Source organism: Anopheles coluzzii, chromosome 2, assembly GCF_943734685.1.
Source record: "Anopheles coluzzii chromosome 2, AcolN3, whole genome shotgun sequence".
NCBI lineage: Eukaryota > Metazoa > Arthropoda > Insecta > Diptera > Culicidae > Anopheles > Anopheles coluzzii.
This window is the reverse complement of record NC_064670.1, coordinates 70,780,213-70,795,323: the sequence shown is the minus strand read 5'-3', so window position 1 is coordinate 70,795,323 and position 15,111 is coordinate 70,780,213. Positions and strand designations below refer to the sequence as shown.

At 35.9% G+C, this 15,111-nt stretch overlaps 1 protein-coding gene across 1 annotated transcript in view; it reads left to right on the top strand.

Moving 5' to 3' along the window:
• Positions 1-15,111, top strand: part of LOC120961225 (uncharacterized) — a 58,584-nt gene that overhangs the window by 795 nt on the left and 42,678 nt on the right. Inside the window, exon 2 of the mRNA XM_049605778.1 lies at positions 1,506-2,612. Within this exon, the coding sequence (XP_049461735.1) occupies positions 2,470-2,612 (143 nt within the window). The 5' untranslated portion in view covers positions 1,506-2,469. The remainder of the gene's footprint in view (positions 1-1,505; positions 2,613-15,111) is intronic.

Below are 15,111 nucleotides of genomic sequence, written 5' to 3'. Positions count from 1 at the left end.
GTTTTTGCTGCAAGTTCTGAAAATCAAATGCGTGTCTGTGCTCATGAGTTTTACATTAATCGATAGTATTAGTCCTATAATGAGCTCCATAAAGAAATCAAAAGCTTGTAAAGCTGGTGCTACGTATCTGTGTGATTTGTGAATGTGTGTGTGTGTGTGTGTGTGTGTGTGTGTGTGTGTGTGTGTGTGTGTGTGTGTGTGTGTGTGTGTGTGTGTGTGTGTGTGACTGCTTTTTTTTTGTTATTTCCTATTTCAAGGCTACTAAAGTCAAGCGACTTTAGTGATGCGATATCGAGATTGAGATATCATCGAGATTTTGAAATTGCGTGAATGTTCATAAAAATGCACCGTTTTTATCTCGATGCATTACGGAGTAAGGAAAATTCGATAACAAATTCACTGGATTTCCAATCGCTTCTATTATACAATGCGAGCGATATTTCTAAAAAAGTGTGATACAATTCAATTATTGATCTCTGTGTACGTTAGGGATTGTGTTCTGGTTAGAGCAGAATTAAATCATTCTTAAAGAGGCTATAAATAATTTCAGTTCCTACGTTTGTTTTCCCTGTTTTCTAGACGAACAAGGCTTGCTAGATGTATGTATGTATGTATTGGACGATCGAGCTAACGACATCAGCCCTTTTGAACAACATGGTTTGGTATATTAAACCATGTCTTTTTTGCTTTTAGTCTTGCCTTTAATAGGTGTTGTTCGCTGTAGTGAATGTGTACATGCTGAAAATGACGTATATGTGCCTATTTCTTGTGGGAATTACCAGCACTGATTTACTTTTTTATTGATTATTCTGCCCAAGGGTTGTGGGGAAGCCCTACGTTACACTATGTCTTATATGATTCTCCCTGGTTGATATTTCAACCAAAGAACCCGTGGCTCCGTCAACTATCCTCACGCCGCTCATGCAGGGTGTGTCACATTTTCCAAGCAATATTTTCTAATCATTGCTCTTCCCTAGCTTACTCATCGTGCAAGGCAAAGGGCCTCGTTCATGAAATCGGTTCTCTCCCTTGCTCTTCCTTGGCAGACTTCTCTTTCTGTAATCTGGCTCTTGTCCCGGGGTCTCGCATGATATGATGCTTTTATACATTTTCTTCGCCAACCAGTTAACCCCCACACTTGTTTTTGTAATTGTAATTGTTCCTATAGAGCTGAAACAGCAAGAATCTATCCATTTTGCCTGTCTTACGACCCAACAAGTGATATTCGCTTTTTATACCGTAATGATGTTTGAATTTGGTGCTTACCTGTTTACTGGCGAAAATATACGCCTTCTTTGCGGTGCAGTTGTAGCTGATGCTTAGATTTGTCAAAAACCAGGACAAAGGGCTTAATAACAGCGGAAGACGGTAACAGAGAAACGAATTGAATTTGGTACAAGGGTATGCCAGCAAAAATGTTGTTGCGCGATAGGCATGTACTAATGCAATTTAACTGCCATACCGTAAGCATGGTGTAAAAGTAAAAATGTTTCTTTTGCTTTCAGTGATGTATAAATTTATGAAAAATCCCAGTAACATTTTGTTCCATTCAAATTCATGAATAAGGTTAATCGTCCTAACAGTTTGGAATATAAGTGTAAATGTGTGTTTTTAGGTTATTTCTGGTATTACGGAGAGTTTAAATATAAATCGGCGAATGTGAGTTTTGTGTTAGGCTCCCTAACTAAGTTTAAGTGAATTTTTGGAAAAAAGTGATTGTGTGCGTGAATTTTTGGAAAAAAGTGATTCCGGTTCTATAATGACCGGAAATTTGCGCGAGTAAAGAAAATGCAAAATAAATTATATAAGTGTGTCACTTATCAAAAGAAGCGTTCTAATTCAGCTAATTCCCAATGCAGTGTAGTTTGGAATGGAGCGAAATGTTAACAACGCATACTAGTGTACTGTTCTACTAAAATATGGTATGTTGAGTGAGCAGAAAGCAAGGAAGCAGCAACCTCACCGTGTACAGTGCATCGTTGAATACAGCAAGCAAAGTAGCCAAAGGAAGAAAAAAAGTGGATAAAAATAAGGTGGTTCGGGCAGAAAACAGCATAAGCATTGTGTTTCCTTCACTCGCATTAGCGATTGTGTACGGGTGCACACGCACACACATACGCACCATCATCATACGCATCCTAAGGAAGAAAGGGGAAGGTGAAGGATCACAGCGTGCTGTATAGTGCTGTGAGCGTAGGGAAATCGTCGCTTTTTCACGTTTTCCTGATCCTTTCCCCTCAGTTTGCCGATAGGTCTTCAGGTTCTGTCTTGAAAGCAGAATCTCTAGCATTGTGTGTCTTGTGTGTTCGCGTGTGTGTATCACGGTAAAGCCTGTATAAAAGTGTGTATGTGCGTGTGTGTGGGTGTGTGCGGTTTTCTCTAGAAGTTAATGTGCATGTGCTGCGTCCGGTGCAGTAAATTTGCGAGCGAGATCGAAAAGATGCGCTGAAGATATTTTATCGGCATGAAATGGAAGCAGCCACCATTCGTTCAATGCAGCAGGTCGGGCCAACCGGACAGCGGACCGACTCTGGCCCTTCGCCTCAACCGACGCCGCCTGGAATGTCGTATCAGCAGCGCGTCCAAACTGCGACCGCTGCTCAAATTCATCGGTAAGAAAATTGACATATCGTATCAAGCCCGGAAAGGGATACTTTCCGCTTATGTTTTCATTACTTGGCGAGGACACAGTATACCTACAAGAAAGAAGCTGTTCAAAGCTTTCTAACGAAAGTCTTGAAACACATATGGCGCAGCTAAGATAAACCTAGGATGTTGACGTATATAATTTTTAATTCATGCATTTTTGATGTTACCAACTCCTGCTAAAATGTTTAATTGATAGTAAAGTGTAATATCAATCATGTAAATAAATGAGCTATCAATATGGCAATCATGTTGGAATGGTTCTTCGATAGAAAGGCTCAGAGTGACAATCTGAGAGTAAAGGTGTGTAGTGATGTAACCTTTTTAGGATCACGGACTACTTGGTTTTGATACATTTGCTGCGGCCCCCATATGTTAAGGGCATATATTTTGTAGACTATGTTCAAAGCGTTTTGATAAATTATGTTTTAATCTTATTCTATACATACAGTTGAAAATTCAATCTTGATTGTGGGAAAAAATGCACAATATGGATTGTAACTAGATTTCTTCTTAAATAAATAATTATTTCGCGGATCACGTCTGTCAAAGCTAGGGGCCAAAGGTCAAAGATCACTTGACTAATGAATTCGCTAATCTAATGGATGGATCTGTTTTTTGTATTACATTTGTCCTACTTAACAATCTGCTTTTATTTTTTCCTCCTATCGATCGATAAGTCATTGATATCCCAACTCCATGAGTGGCTTATGAGTAGACTACCGATTACCGGTTGTAGTGCCAAATAAGGAGAAGAAGTCGAATCGACCTTCCTTTAATCGACCTTACATCGCTGGCTCCTGAAATATTTAATCCTGTAAGATTTCCATTCGGAATGATCTTCTCGGACTGGTACAAATACATAGGAAACATTGGTCCTTTTTCCAATGATCGGTTTTATTAACGCGATATAGAAAGGGAAAATTTCAATTTAGGAACCAAAATCGAGCAAACAATGAAGAAAATGAAAATCACCTACTGAATTTCCTTAAAACGGTTAAAATTTATAACAAAAAATTAAAATAACTTTCAATACATTCCTAAGTTAGATAACAAAAATAAAAACAAAGAGGCTAATTTCAGCCAAACGGCCCAAAGCATGTGTAACAAAAATCGGTTTTAGCATTTGAATTCGAAAAACTTCAAGATAATGGTTTGAGGATTACAGTGGGAACACGATTGTTGATAGTTTTTTTTTAGATCACATGCACTGTAATCACTCAATAGGGCTGCCAGTTCAAGCAGCAGCAATATAAAAAAAAACTTCCCCTTGGATTCCTTTGTATTTAACATCGCATCAACTAAAATGTAGCAATTCAATAGTTGGCAGGTAATCGAAGTTCGTTCTACCAGTAAGTTTAGACTAATTTTTTTTGCTGATCACGATGTTAGTCTGGGTTGGGTGATCACGGATAGATATAAGCCAACCGCAATATTTCTTAGAATCTTGAAAACGTTTTTTTTTCTACGCACGCAATGCTGCTACTGTTCATGTCGCTAAAAATAATGTACAAAAATTAATTAATCTTTTCCGCCAATACCAGGGATGTGTTGACAAATTTAACAAGTACTGATTTAGTTAGATACTTTTTTGGCTCTACCTTTCCAGCATGTTTGGTAATAACTGCCAATGGGTTAGATATTGGCTAAATCATAATGATATACTCAAAGAGCCTAATCAAAGGTTTAATTATTCATGCTTTACTCCCCAATACATGTTTTACGCCATTAAGCGAAAGGCCATGGGAGTGACAAAATGCTGACAAATTTTTCAAAATGTGAGCTTTGTCACTTTTTTGAGCTTTTGTCAAAATTTTGTAACCTGGAGCAGCCAGGAAAAAAAGTTGACAAAAGTTTACAAAAAGTGACAAAATTTGACGTCCGCGAAAAAGCGTAAACAAACAACTATTTGGCGCAGTTGTGACCCATTGCTACGATAATAGTGCTAAAATGCATGATTCTAATTGATTTATGTACCTATTTCGTGCTTCTTAAACAAAATATCGATGATATTCAGATGTTGGAGCTTTTTGTCGCTCTTGTTGGTTGTTTTTGGTGCGGCCAGGAGAAAAGCTCTTTTTTGCAGTTGAAAAGCAATTTTGACAAAGTTGAAAAAAATTTCAACATGTTTTCAGCTCGGTGGCCACGCGCTAATTGAAAGTGACGGTAAGAGTCAGTAATACATAATCGACGAAATATTACAATCATTTATGATGTCATTTTTTGGAAACATTGAACATGAAAACCGTGATGTTTCTAATTCACAAATCAACAAATAGCTGGCACGTCAAAATGTAGGTATAGTTTATGATTTTAGTCGATTTATTATTATCCTTTTAAATCTTATGCCAGTTTATGGGACTCTAATTGTTAATCATATACTTTTCTGTATATTTGAACGTAGCATGTTGCAAATAATAATTTAATGAATGGAAATTCTTATTTACCTATTTCTTGAAATACTATAAGTGAGTCAAGTATAGTAAATTCATTCATTAAAGTTTTACCAAAAAATGTTTCAAAATAATATATGACATTTGTTCATAACATCAGCCAATAAACGAATCAAATTAGCTTCCCTTAAGGCGGGTTCTATCCTCTCTAATATCAGCTTTGAAATTGCATATAGTATTTTGTTGATGTGCATTCTGCGTGTGCGATTGCGTAAATTAAATCTTCACTATAAATGAGTTAATTTCGGTAATAACTAATAACATTAATTTCGTCATTAATTTTGCTTTTGCAAGAGAAAATGAAAGATACAGCAAAAAAATCTAACGGGAAGAGTAGTATAACATTACAGTGGATCGCCGTTTATCCGGGCTTCTCGGGACTTGCCCTCGCCCGGATAAGCGAAAAGCACGGATAATGAGTCAAATGATATATTTTATCACCAATTCCTTATTAATTTTTGGAAAATTATCTAATTTTTTGATAAAATAACCCCGTTTTTAATAACTACATGTTTTTCCAATGAGAATATTTGAAATTTACCTTGAATTATCGTGTCTTTTGTTATGAGAATGTGCTCTTATAACCGCTTTTTCAAATATCCTCCTCATAACGCAATGTCACCATTGTATTGAACTGTCATTTCTCAATAGCACGGATAATAGGAAAGCCGGATAAAAGGTACCCGGATAAACGGCGCTCCACTGTATATAAAAATCTCGTGTCACGGTGTTTGTTGCGAGCAACCTCCGAAACGGCTGGATTATTTTCAACGAAACTTTGCACACACCTTATGGTGGTATGAGAATAGGTTTTAAGACTCACATCATTTTCAGACGTTGCACAAAACTTATTTTATTAGCAATTTTCTAATCCCATGCCAAGAGCAGTATTGTTGTTGTTGTATACAGCGCTTTGACACTCGGTGTTAAGTGCAGTTTACACTGGAGTTATAACCCAGCAAGCAAAATCGAGCAGTTTGTCAGCTTGCAAGAGGCCTCGCAATCGCGATAACTTTTTAGCTTATCTTAATTTGATTTGCTTTAGATTTTATTTATTTGACAGCTCTTATACTAATTTGCCACATCAAATGTCAAACTCAAAATAAATTCTCTTTACGTCAAATTTTAAAAACCATTTAAAATAGCGCAAAATTTCAATTTTTTGTTGAAATCAGATCAAATAACTAATTTAATGGCTAAAATCTACGCCTTCAAGCAGAATGATACGGAAATTAGCTATATTTTGACCGAAAACATCGAATTTCGACATATGCTAATATAAGAGATACGCGATTGCCTCCAGTTCGCATTAATAGCATATATCATGGAGTGCCTGTATATGATATATTATATATATGTGTCCAATAAACTCCGTGGTAAACCAAAAACTTAGTAGCGCCCAAGCGGATGATTGCAGATTTTAATTACCTACTGTTATTACGACCGATAAGAAGAATCGAAGCTTTAGGATAAAATCATAGTAATCATTGTAATCGTTGTTTTATACTCCTTGGATTGCAAATGCTTCTATTTTTAATTAAAACGAGACATTAATTTTATCCCGTGTGAAACCGGGTAAATCAGCTAGTAACATTATATTAAGGTATAAATATCCATTACCAAAACCCACCGTGTGAACGGGTTTAAGAAATCTATTGTGTTTTGGTTATTTGTTACACATAATTGGGTTTCAGATAGTTATCACACTTTTTAAAATAACGAGGGCAAGATGTAAAAAATCCCGTTAAGTAAGGACTCACAGAACAATGGTTTTGGTAAATAAATAATTAAAAATAAAATGCTACGTATGATGGGTTCAAGAACGTAAGCTGGAACAATAATACAATGATGGTCCATTTAGTTCGTTCGAGTTGTAAAATGTGTACTTTTTCTCATCTAGATTGAAAAAAAAACTACAAAAATCTTATATTAAGATGAATTACGAGCAAAATAAGGTTTTTTTCAACTTAACTTTATGAATTCAGATTGTAAACGGTTTAATTTAGTTTTTGCTTAAATCAGTTAGAACGTTATGCTGTTCCACTACTTATGTATATACTGCATACGAATTATATTGTTATTTAATACATGTATTTTATTAATGAATGGCCAAAGCGCAAACCTCCCAAATCTAAACCTCGATGTTTTCCTCACTTGTCAGCGTAAACCGTTCGCTATGGTCTTTGGAGTATTGGTAAGGTTATTTGACGCGACGATGGGGGTAGAGACAAGCGAGCAGCAAATCTCAACGTTGCGAGTCGTCCTATCCGTCGAGCACACGAGGCGCTGTTGCCAAGTTTGTGGCTTAGTGTGCTCGTGTTTCTTTTTTCATTTTGGTGTCAACATTGTTTTCCTTTTCGTCGTGTTATTGTGGAGCCAGCGGCACCACGCGCCACCCGCAAATAGGGTTGTATTGGTGAAAAAGTAGAGTCTCCCAAGTCTATTGCGTATGTGTGTGCGTTTGATTGCTTGCTTGCCTCCACTTGCAACAACATCCGGACTCTCTTTTTCTATCGTGTGCTTCTTGTCCGTTGGTTTTTATTAATTTTATGAGTGTAGTGAAGACTGTATCAGACTGACTTCTGTAAGGACGCAAATTTATACATTACAGTATAAAAGTTCAATAAAATGGCTTTAATCTATGTTGTTTCCTTTTTAGTATCATCACAGTTGATCAAATAAAGGAGATCTTAGCGATATTGAATCTTTATTGGGAAAAGTGGGGCAAAATAGCACTGTTAGGGATTTTGCTCTGTATCTCAGTCAGCAAACCATTTTACACTGATATTTTGACGGCATTCGGCGATTCAACATTTTATTCGTGAAAAACAATCCGAAGTAATCGCATAAAATTTAAAAATCAACATCAAAGGTTTTTAAAATGTATAGTGCGAAGAAAAATGGTCTCACTATGGAGCAAATGATAAAACACATAAAAACAAGGAGACAAAATGGACCACAACATTGCACTTTAGGCTTTGGTTTTGTCGACCATTTTCGTTATTATTTTGATTAGTTTTTAGGCTGTAATAAAACAAAAACTTTTGAAATGGTTACATCAAAAATTGAATGAACTGAAAATGAAAAAAGTAGAAAAAACAGTTTTTAATTCTTGACAGTTTTTTACAAGAAGATTGATAGTTGGCGGTTTAATTCATGTCAACATTCCATATAAAACTAAATGTCAAACTAGCCTCATGAATGATCATTATTGGCATGATTATTATAGCTTAAATAGGGAATCTGTACGTTGAATTCTTTACGGGAATTCGAATTATCTCATATATATATACATGACACTAATAAAATCACAATTTACATACATTTCAGACTATTGTGGTTGTATGTATAGAGTGGACAATAGGCATGAGCACCCTTTACAAACTGCAAACCACATTTGTTACAAAATTGTCTTGGTGGGCCACATGACAATCATTCTTGACACGATATAATGATAAACCTTGAACACATATAGTTTATACAAGCGATTGGCAATGCACGGCACGCGAGCCAGATGCGGCTCTTTGATTATGAGATGACGACTTTTAACCGTTCACATAATTAATAGCACTGGAACACATTTTTGTTGTTGGTTTATCTGTTTGGAGCTCTACAAACAATTATGTAAAATTTGTCTCTTTCTATCACAAAGTTTACCGACCGCTACCCTAGCGCATTAGTGCTTTAGGCAGGCTATTACCAACATAGTTTCATCAAGATAAAACGGGTCATACTCCATCGAGTGCAATAGTATTCCCTAGCATCCTTTACGTAGCCCGCCAAGAACCAATAAATGTATCTGGCACACCAATTATCAGAACACAACTGCTACATGCATATGGCCAGTTCCACTAGTGCCAACCGCTGGCTCCATATAAGGACCGAAGACTTTTAGGCAAATCAAGGATTTTAGTGATTTTTTCTAGAATTTTTTTACATATTGCTGGAAAGTGTTGCAAACATATATGACTGAAGTAATCATGAGTGCCTTTCATATGGAGAACACCATATCCAAACAGCAAAACTATATTATCTTCACTCGTTCGTCAATAATATTAATCTTTAACTCGTTCGTTTTTTTGCTTTTTACATCAATTATATATAAACGGATCTCATCAAATACCCTAAATTAAAAGAATATTTGGAAGATATAAACTTTATTTATGAAAGCTATACAACTTTAATCACCAATCAGAAGTGGTGATATGACTTGAGTTAGTTCTGTAAGCTGGAGCAACGTCAGCTGTTAGAGCCCGATGTTTGAATAATGCTATAGATTCTGCATTCTATGATTGTTAGAAGTGGCGCTTACAATTCTTAAATTTACGGCTGAATCATCGTTGTATTTGGTCAAAAACTTTTTTATGTACGTACCAGGGCGTGGAAAACAATTGGATTTGTTAAAATACTGTAAACCTCTTCAATTTTCGACGTTTTTTACAGTATGGGCATATTACCTTTTATGGTGTCCACCTTTCCCATATCAGGTGTCGTCTTACCCGAACATTTCAAAACTGCACGAAAAAACTCATGTTTTTATTTAATGAGAAAAACCCTTAAAAATAGATAAAAACTTGAAAGTTTCAATACATTCTCTGATCATGAGTGTAAGATAATGTTTGCACGTTTTCATGGTCGCAATATTTATATATCTCTAGAATTGTAACATTTTCCTTATCGTGTCCATTTTTACCTACTTTCCCCTATCGTTTTAGACATTGAATCTAGTTGTATGCTAGTTTTAGATTTTTAACTCCATCTATAAAATAGACGATACTCACGGGCCGCATGTGACCGTGATGCTATTTTGACAAACGGGACAAAATGGGGCATATAATAACAAAACGTGAAACGTCAACACATTGGGGCAACCAATGGACTACATCAACAGTGCTTAAATAAAGGGTGCCTCGAGTAAATATGACTCGAGTAGTCGAAAACCTTATAAGAGCGTTACGTCTTTAAATAAGGATTTATAAATCATAGGCTTTATAAAACATGGAAGACTATATCCTGCTCAACAAAAGAAGAAGACGAAGAAGAAATAAAGGGTGCACATTTTACCATGCATGCTCATTATGACCCGTTTTCCGCTATGTCCATGGTTCAAACTAGCCTTTCGCTAAAACGTCAGAAAACTTTTTATGTACAATTATCAACAAATATGTAAGATCCAGGCTACTAAGGTTACCTGAATTTCTAAAATTGCGTAAAATATGAAAACAATTACTCAAAATCATGAACCTATTGGTGGGTTTGTTTTATTCGAATTCAAAATGCACGGATAAAAAGTAGATGTTTAAACAAGGGTTCATAAACTTGCTTGATTTAGTAAAATGTATTAAACTATTTATTATACTATAAAAATGACGGTATGTCATTAAAATTATTGTGAAAATGAGTTTTGCGTAATACAAAAATACGTTCAAGTTTTTTTTTGCGTTTTGGTATAAAACTGCAATGATTACTTTGATGTTTATTGTACTGTATTGATGCAAGTAATGACAATAACTTAAATGTTTATTAACAATTTATTGACGTCAAGAAAAAAAAAATGCCAAACAAATTTATCATGTTTATTTTTTCCATCACTGCACCACCACCAGACTCGTGTTTGTTTATAGATGAGGCCGGGCGAATCAATGTGCAATGTATCTAACATTTCGTATCTAACATTAGTATATACCAAAGTGTATGTAAACCAGGTGGGGTATCATAGCCCGTTTTTATAACCAAACGTGAACGTCACTTTTTGACAGAACGAAGCAAAACTTTTGCTCGAATATAGGCTTTCTGCTACTTGACAAATTCACAAAACACTCAGAACTCTTTAACCACATCGAAGAAGTCGCCGTCAACTAATATTCTGCCTTGCAATTTGGCCATATCACCGGTTAAATCTCCGGCAAGAATTCGCCTTGATCGCATTGATTCTCAATCCAATTCTTGCGTGGAAGATCGTCAATGCATGTCATTATCTAGTACTACCACTACCTTGTTTCGTGTGACACCTTCCAAGGCGATGATGAAGAGCTTTGGCTCAGACCCCTGTGAGATTCGAATATTTTCGACACCAAGGTTGATAATCTCACCTTGCACTCAGGTTCAATGCAAAAATGGTTTGTTAACCTTCCGATGAGAATGATCCAAGCTGCAGTCCAAGCGGTACGAAAGTGACAGCTCAGCAGAATCTCCCAAGGTGTATGGATATTAAGAGGTGAAATGCTTTAGAGCAAAATTACATTTCACAACTTGACATAACAATACTTGATAGTTGGTATTAAAATCGGGAAGGGCTGGAGGGGGGTATAGAAAATAGTATGCGATTTGACAAAACAATACTCAATGATGGCGCCCGGCAAACGCGCTAACAATTCACCTCCTCAATAAATACACCTTGAAATCGCCGAAAATGTTGTTAACACATTTAATATCTCGCTTCCGAACAATTTAATATCTCGCTGAAAGAATCAATGATACCTCAAAAGATTCATGAATCTCAAGGGTTTCAAAAATCTCTTGAGCTTGAGCTTTTTATTATTCTTCTTCCTATTCTATATGGTCATGCTAGCCTATAAAGGCTTTCAAAACTTCTTAACGATACCACCTAGCCGGATAGTTTGTTTTGCTACGGGGAGACGGTCCAAGCGAGGATTGAACTCACGACGAATATGTTTTAGGTAGGATTGGCCAAATTAAATATTTTGAAAATAATACATCCCTAACGATTCACTAAGCCCTGGAAACATATAAATTTAAATGGATTTATGAATCTTATAGATTCAAGAATCTTTGAAGATACATGAATATTTAGAGATTCACGGATCTTTGAAAATTCATATGAAGATTCAGATGAATGAATCTCAACGAAAGATTCACGAAACCCATCACAAATGTCGTGTATGGCATATATCAGGGAATATTTTGTCATATAAAACAGTCTTTGAGACTAAGTTGTGTTCATTTAGAAGATGAATTATAAGCACCGACAAACCGACGTGACACTGGCGTTACAAAAGTGTCCCACACGAAAGTACTGTCATTTACCAGTGAGGCGATCACTTCTGTCAAAGTAAGCTCTGTTCACTGCTGCTTCGATGTAAACAACTTTTCTAAATACAAACTGCGAAGGAAGTGTGAGAGGCAAGATTTTGTGAGAATTATTAGACAAAACACCCAGGAAAATCATTTTATAAGTTTCCAAATCAATGCAAAAGATGTGAGAAGTACATAAAACAATACGCATTGGAATTTGCGAAGAAAAACAAATATGGGATTTAGCAGTTTCTTCTCTGTGTCAGTGTAGTAAGCGAATCATTATAGAGATGGCGCTAGTGTTTAACGTATTTTCATTTGAAATAAGGAGACAACTTTTGAAGCTCATTTTCAAAGTCCATATAATACAGAGGTCGATGCATAGCTCGATTTTGGTCCACCATTTTGAAAGCTTATTTTTGACAGTTAGATGAAAAAGCGTTCACAAACGATTCCAAACAACCATACACTTTTTAGGGCTAATTGTGCATTTTTTGCTCAAAACTTAGTTTAACTATACATTTCTTTCTCATGAACGTGGCATGGAGTAGTTTTTTCAGTAATTCATCACTTAAAAATGACCACAATCAGAAATCTGGCTTCTTAGCTTTGACCCTCTTGAGCTGCACAAGATTTCGTCGTAATTTCGGGCACTGATCTTGTTGTAATTGATAATTTCACTATAATTCTATCTTTTCTTGATATTCGTCTACTTTTTTAAGTATAATATTACAAACAAACGATGTAAAAATGACCGAAAATGCATTCAGACCACTGCATGCACAACAACTAAAACCACAATGTATGCTACGATGAAACTATTGAAGCTTTTTCATCCAGCTGTCAAAACTTTCCCACGCTTTTTGATCAAATGTTCTGGATGACTCGACCTCTGTATTATATAGACTTTGCTCATTTTGTTCGAAGTGTCACGTCGGTTTGTCGGTGTTATAAGCGCGTTTGCCGGGCGACATTATTAGGTACGCTCATACACGGCATATCTTTCTTCGCGAATCTTTCCCCTTGCACTAGAAAAAAGTGTCAAAAAATATTCGCCAATATTTTTGCGTTCACACACCACGAATCTTCGCTGGCTAAAATGATCGTAATTTAACAGAATAACTCGTATAACATAGGTTCGTGTTGTAAGAAATGCACAATATACAACCGTTTAAACACTTATGCGATGGGAGCGATCGAAAAAATATGTTAAAATACGAATAAAAGAAATATATTTCTCTCGACCTGTCAAAAGATTGCAAGCAACAATTTTTATTAGTTTGTTAGATAGTTTGGATTGCTCGAATAAGATTTGCCACAGACTGCTGGATTTCTTCCCCTACCTCAGTGGAAAAGTTCGTTTGAGAGATATTTTCGAACCGAATATGCCGTGTGAGAACTCGACTATTTATCAATATTTCCTAAAAACTAATCTAAAATTAGCTTTTTATGAAATTTTTATCTGTTTAAAACAATGTATTATTTTGCCATGAGACAGGAGTGGTAGTCTTATGGGGTCAACTACAGTCAGACCTCATAGGTTGAACGTCAATTGTATGCCAAGGCTTGTATGTATAAGGCTTGTTTTCGGGGAACGGTTTCTGCTTGAAAACTCCTGTCAAACTCACCGTTTCCATTTTGCAACGGAAAATCGAGCAGATATTGACGAATCTTTTTCATGCAATTTTTACTACTCGCAAAACAAATTCGAGCAGTCTTCGAGCTGACATAAGGCCTTGCACTGCGTACAAATTCATAACCCTAGCACCCTCGCATTTTAGTAGAACGAAACTCATATTTCTGTTAACGTTCTAAATGACCACATAACCACGCAATTGCTAGTTTTTCAACATAACTGTTATGAAATGTTATTGTTTTACTATAATTAGTTGCCTTTTGACCATATTTATGAATTTTTAAGTGTTTTTTTTACCATAGTGCCATTATAGGTACAAAAAACAGGCATGTTCCTATAGTGGTTATAGTTATAAAATCAATAAAAACAGGTCGTTTTAGATTTTGTCGAGGAAATTTTTGACATGTCGTACTGTTTTCACTAAAATAGCAACTAGCAAAATAGTAATGATAGGGTTTGATAAAGTGACAATCAGTACACACGTATTGCTAAAAAATAAGCATTTAAATAGTGCAATAGCTACCAAAAACACATAAAAAACTAGAAAAAAGTCGTTTTATGGGAGCGCGATAAGTATTCGTCCATCTAGCTTTTTAATCATTTACGCTATCCAAACACTACGTAGACGTGAATTAAATTTATTATTATCAATCTGCTAGTGACTTCCTACCACATTAATGCATTACCGTTGTTTCAATTGCACTTCAAGCGGTCATACAGGCACTAACGGCAGAGGAGTTAAACGAATGGAGCATAATGGTGAAAATCGTATCTTAATCCTATGCTTAACCTATCCTACTCATTTTTGAAGGTTACAAAATGTGTGGGAGGCCTCGTTTCTTCATTTGATCAGCGTTTGGCCAGTTTTCTTACACTAAATGTGTAACAAACTACCATGTAAGCAGCCTTCCGAACTATTTGACAGGCGATATATCTGACGGATAAAGCGTCACAGCAACCAGCTGATGTGCAATGTAACCAAAAAACGTGTAAAAAATCGTAACTAAATCCATTTAAGAACTTAAATGTCAAGCATTTCGTTCATTTTCGATCAACAGTTAATCATTTCTTCCAATTTGGAAATGTCCCGCTTAAGAAGATAATATATTCGAGTGATTATCGAAAACGGATGTTGTGTCTCCCCTAATAGGGAGTTCACTAGGTGCTCTGTCAATAGGTGCTCTGTCAGCTGTTCGATGTCTTAAAGACCTGTCATGATGCACTGCAATGACCACTGCTTATCTTTTCATCTTGAAAAAGAAGCATTTTCATAGTTTCAATGAATATCCTTCTACAGGGGGAAGATTCAACAAATAATTTACTAGTTATTTACATCCATAA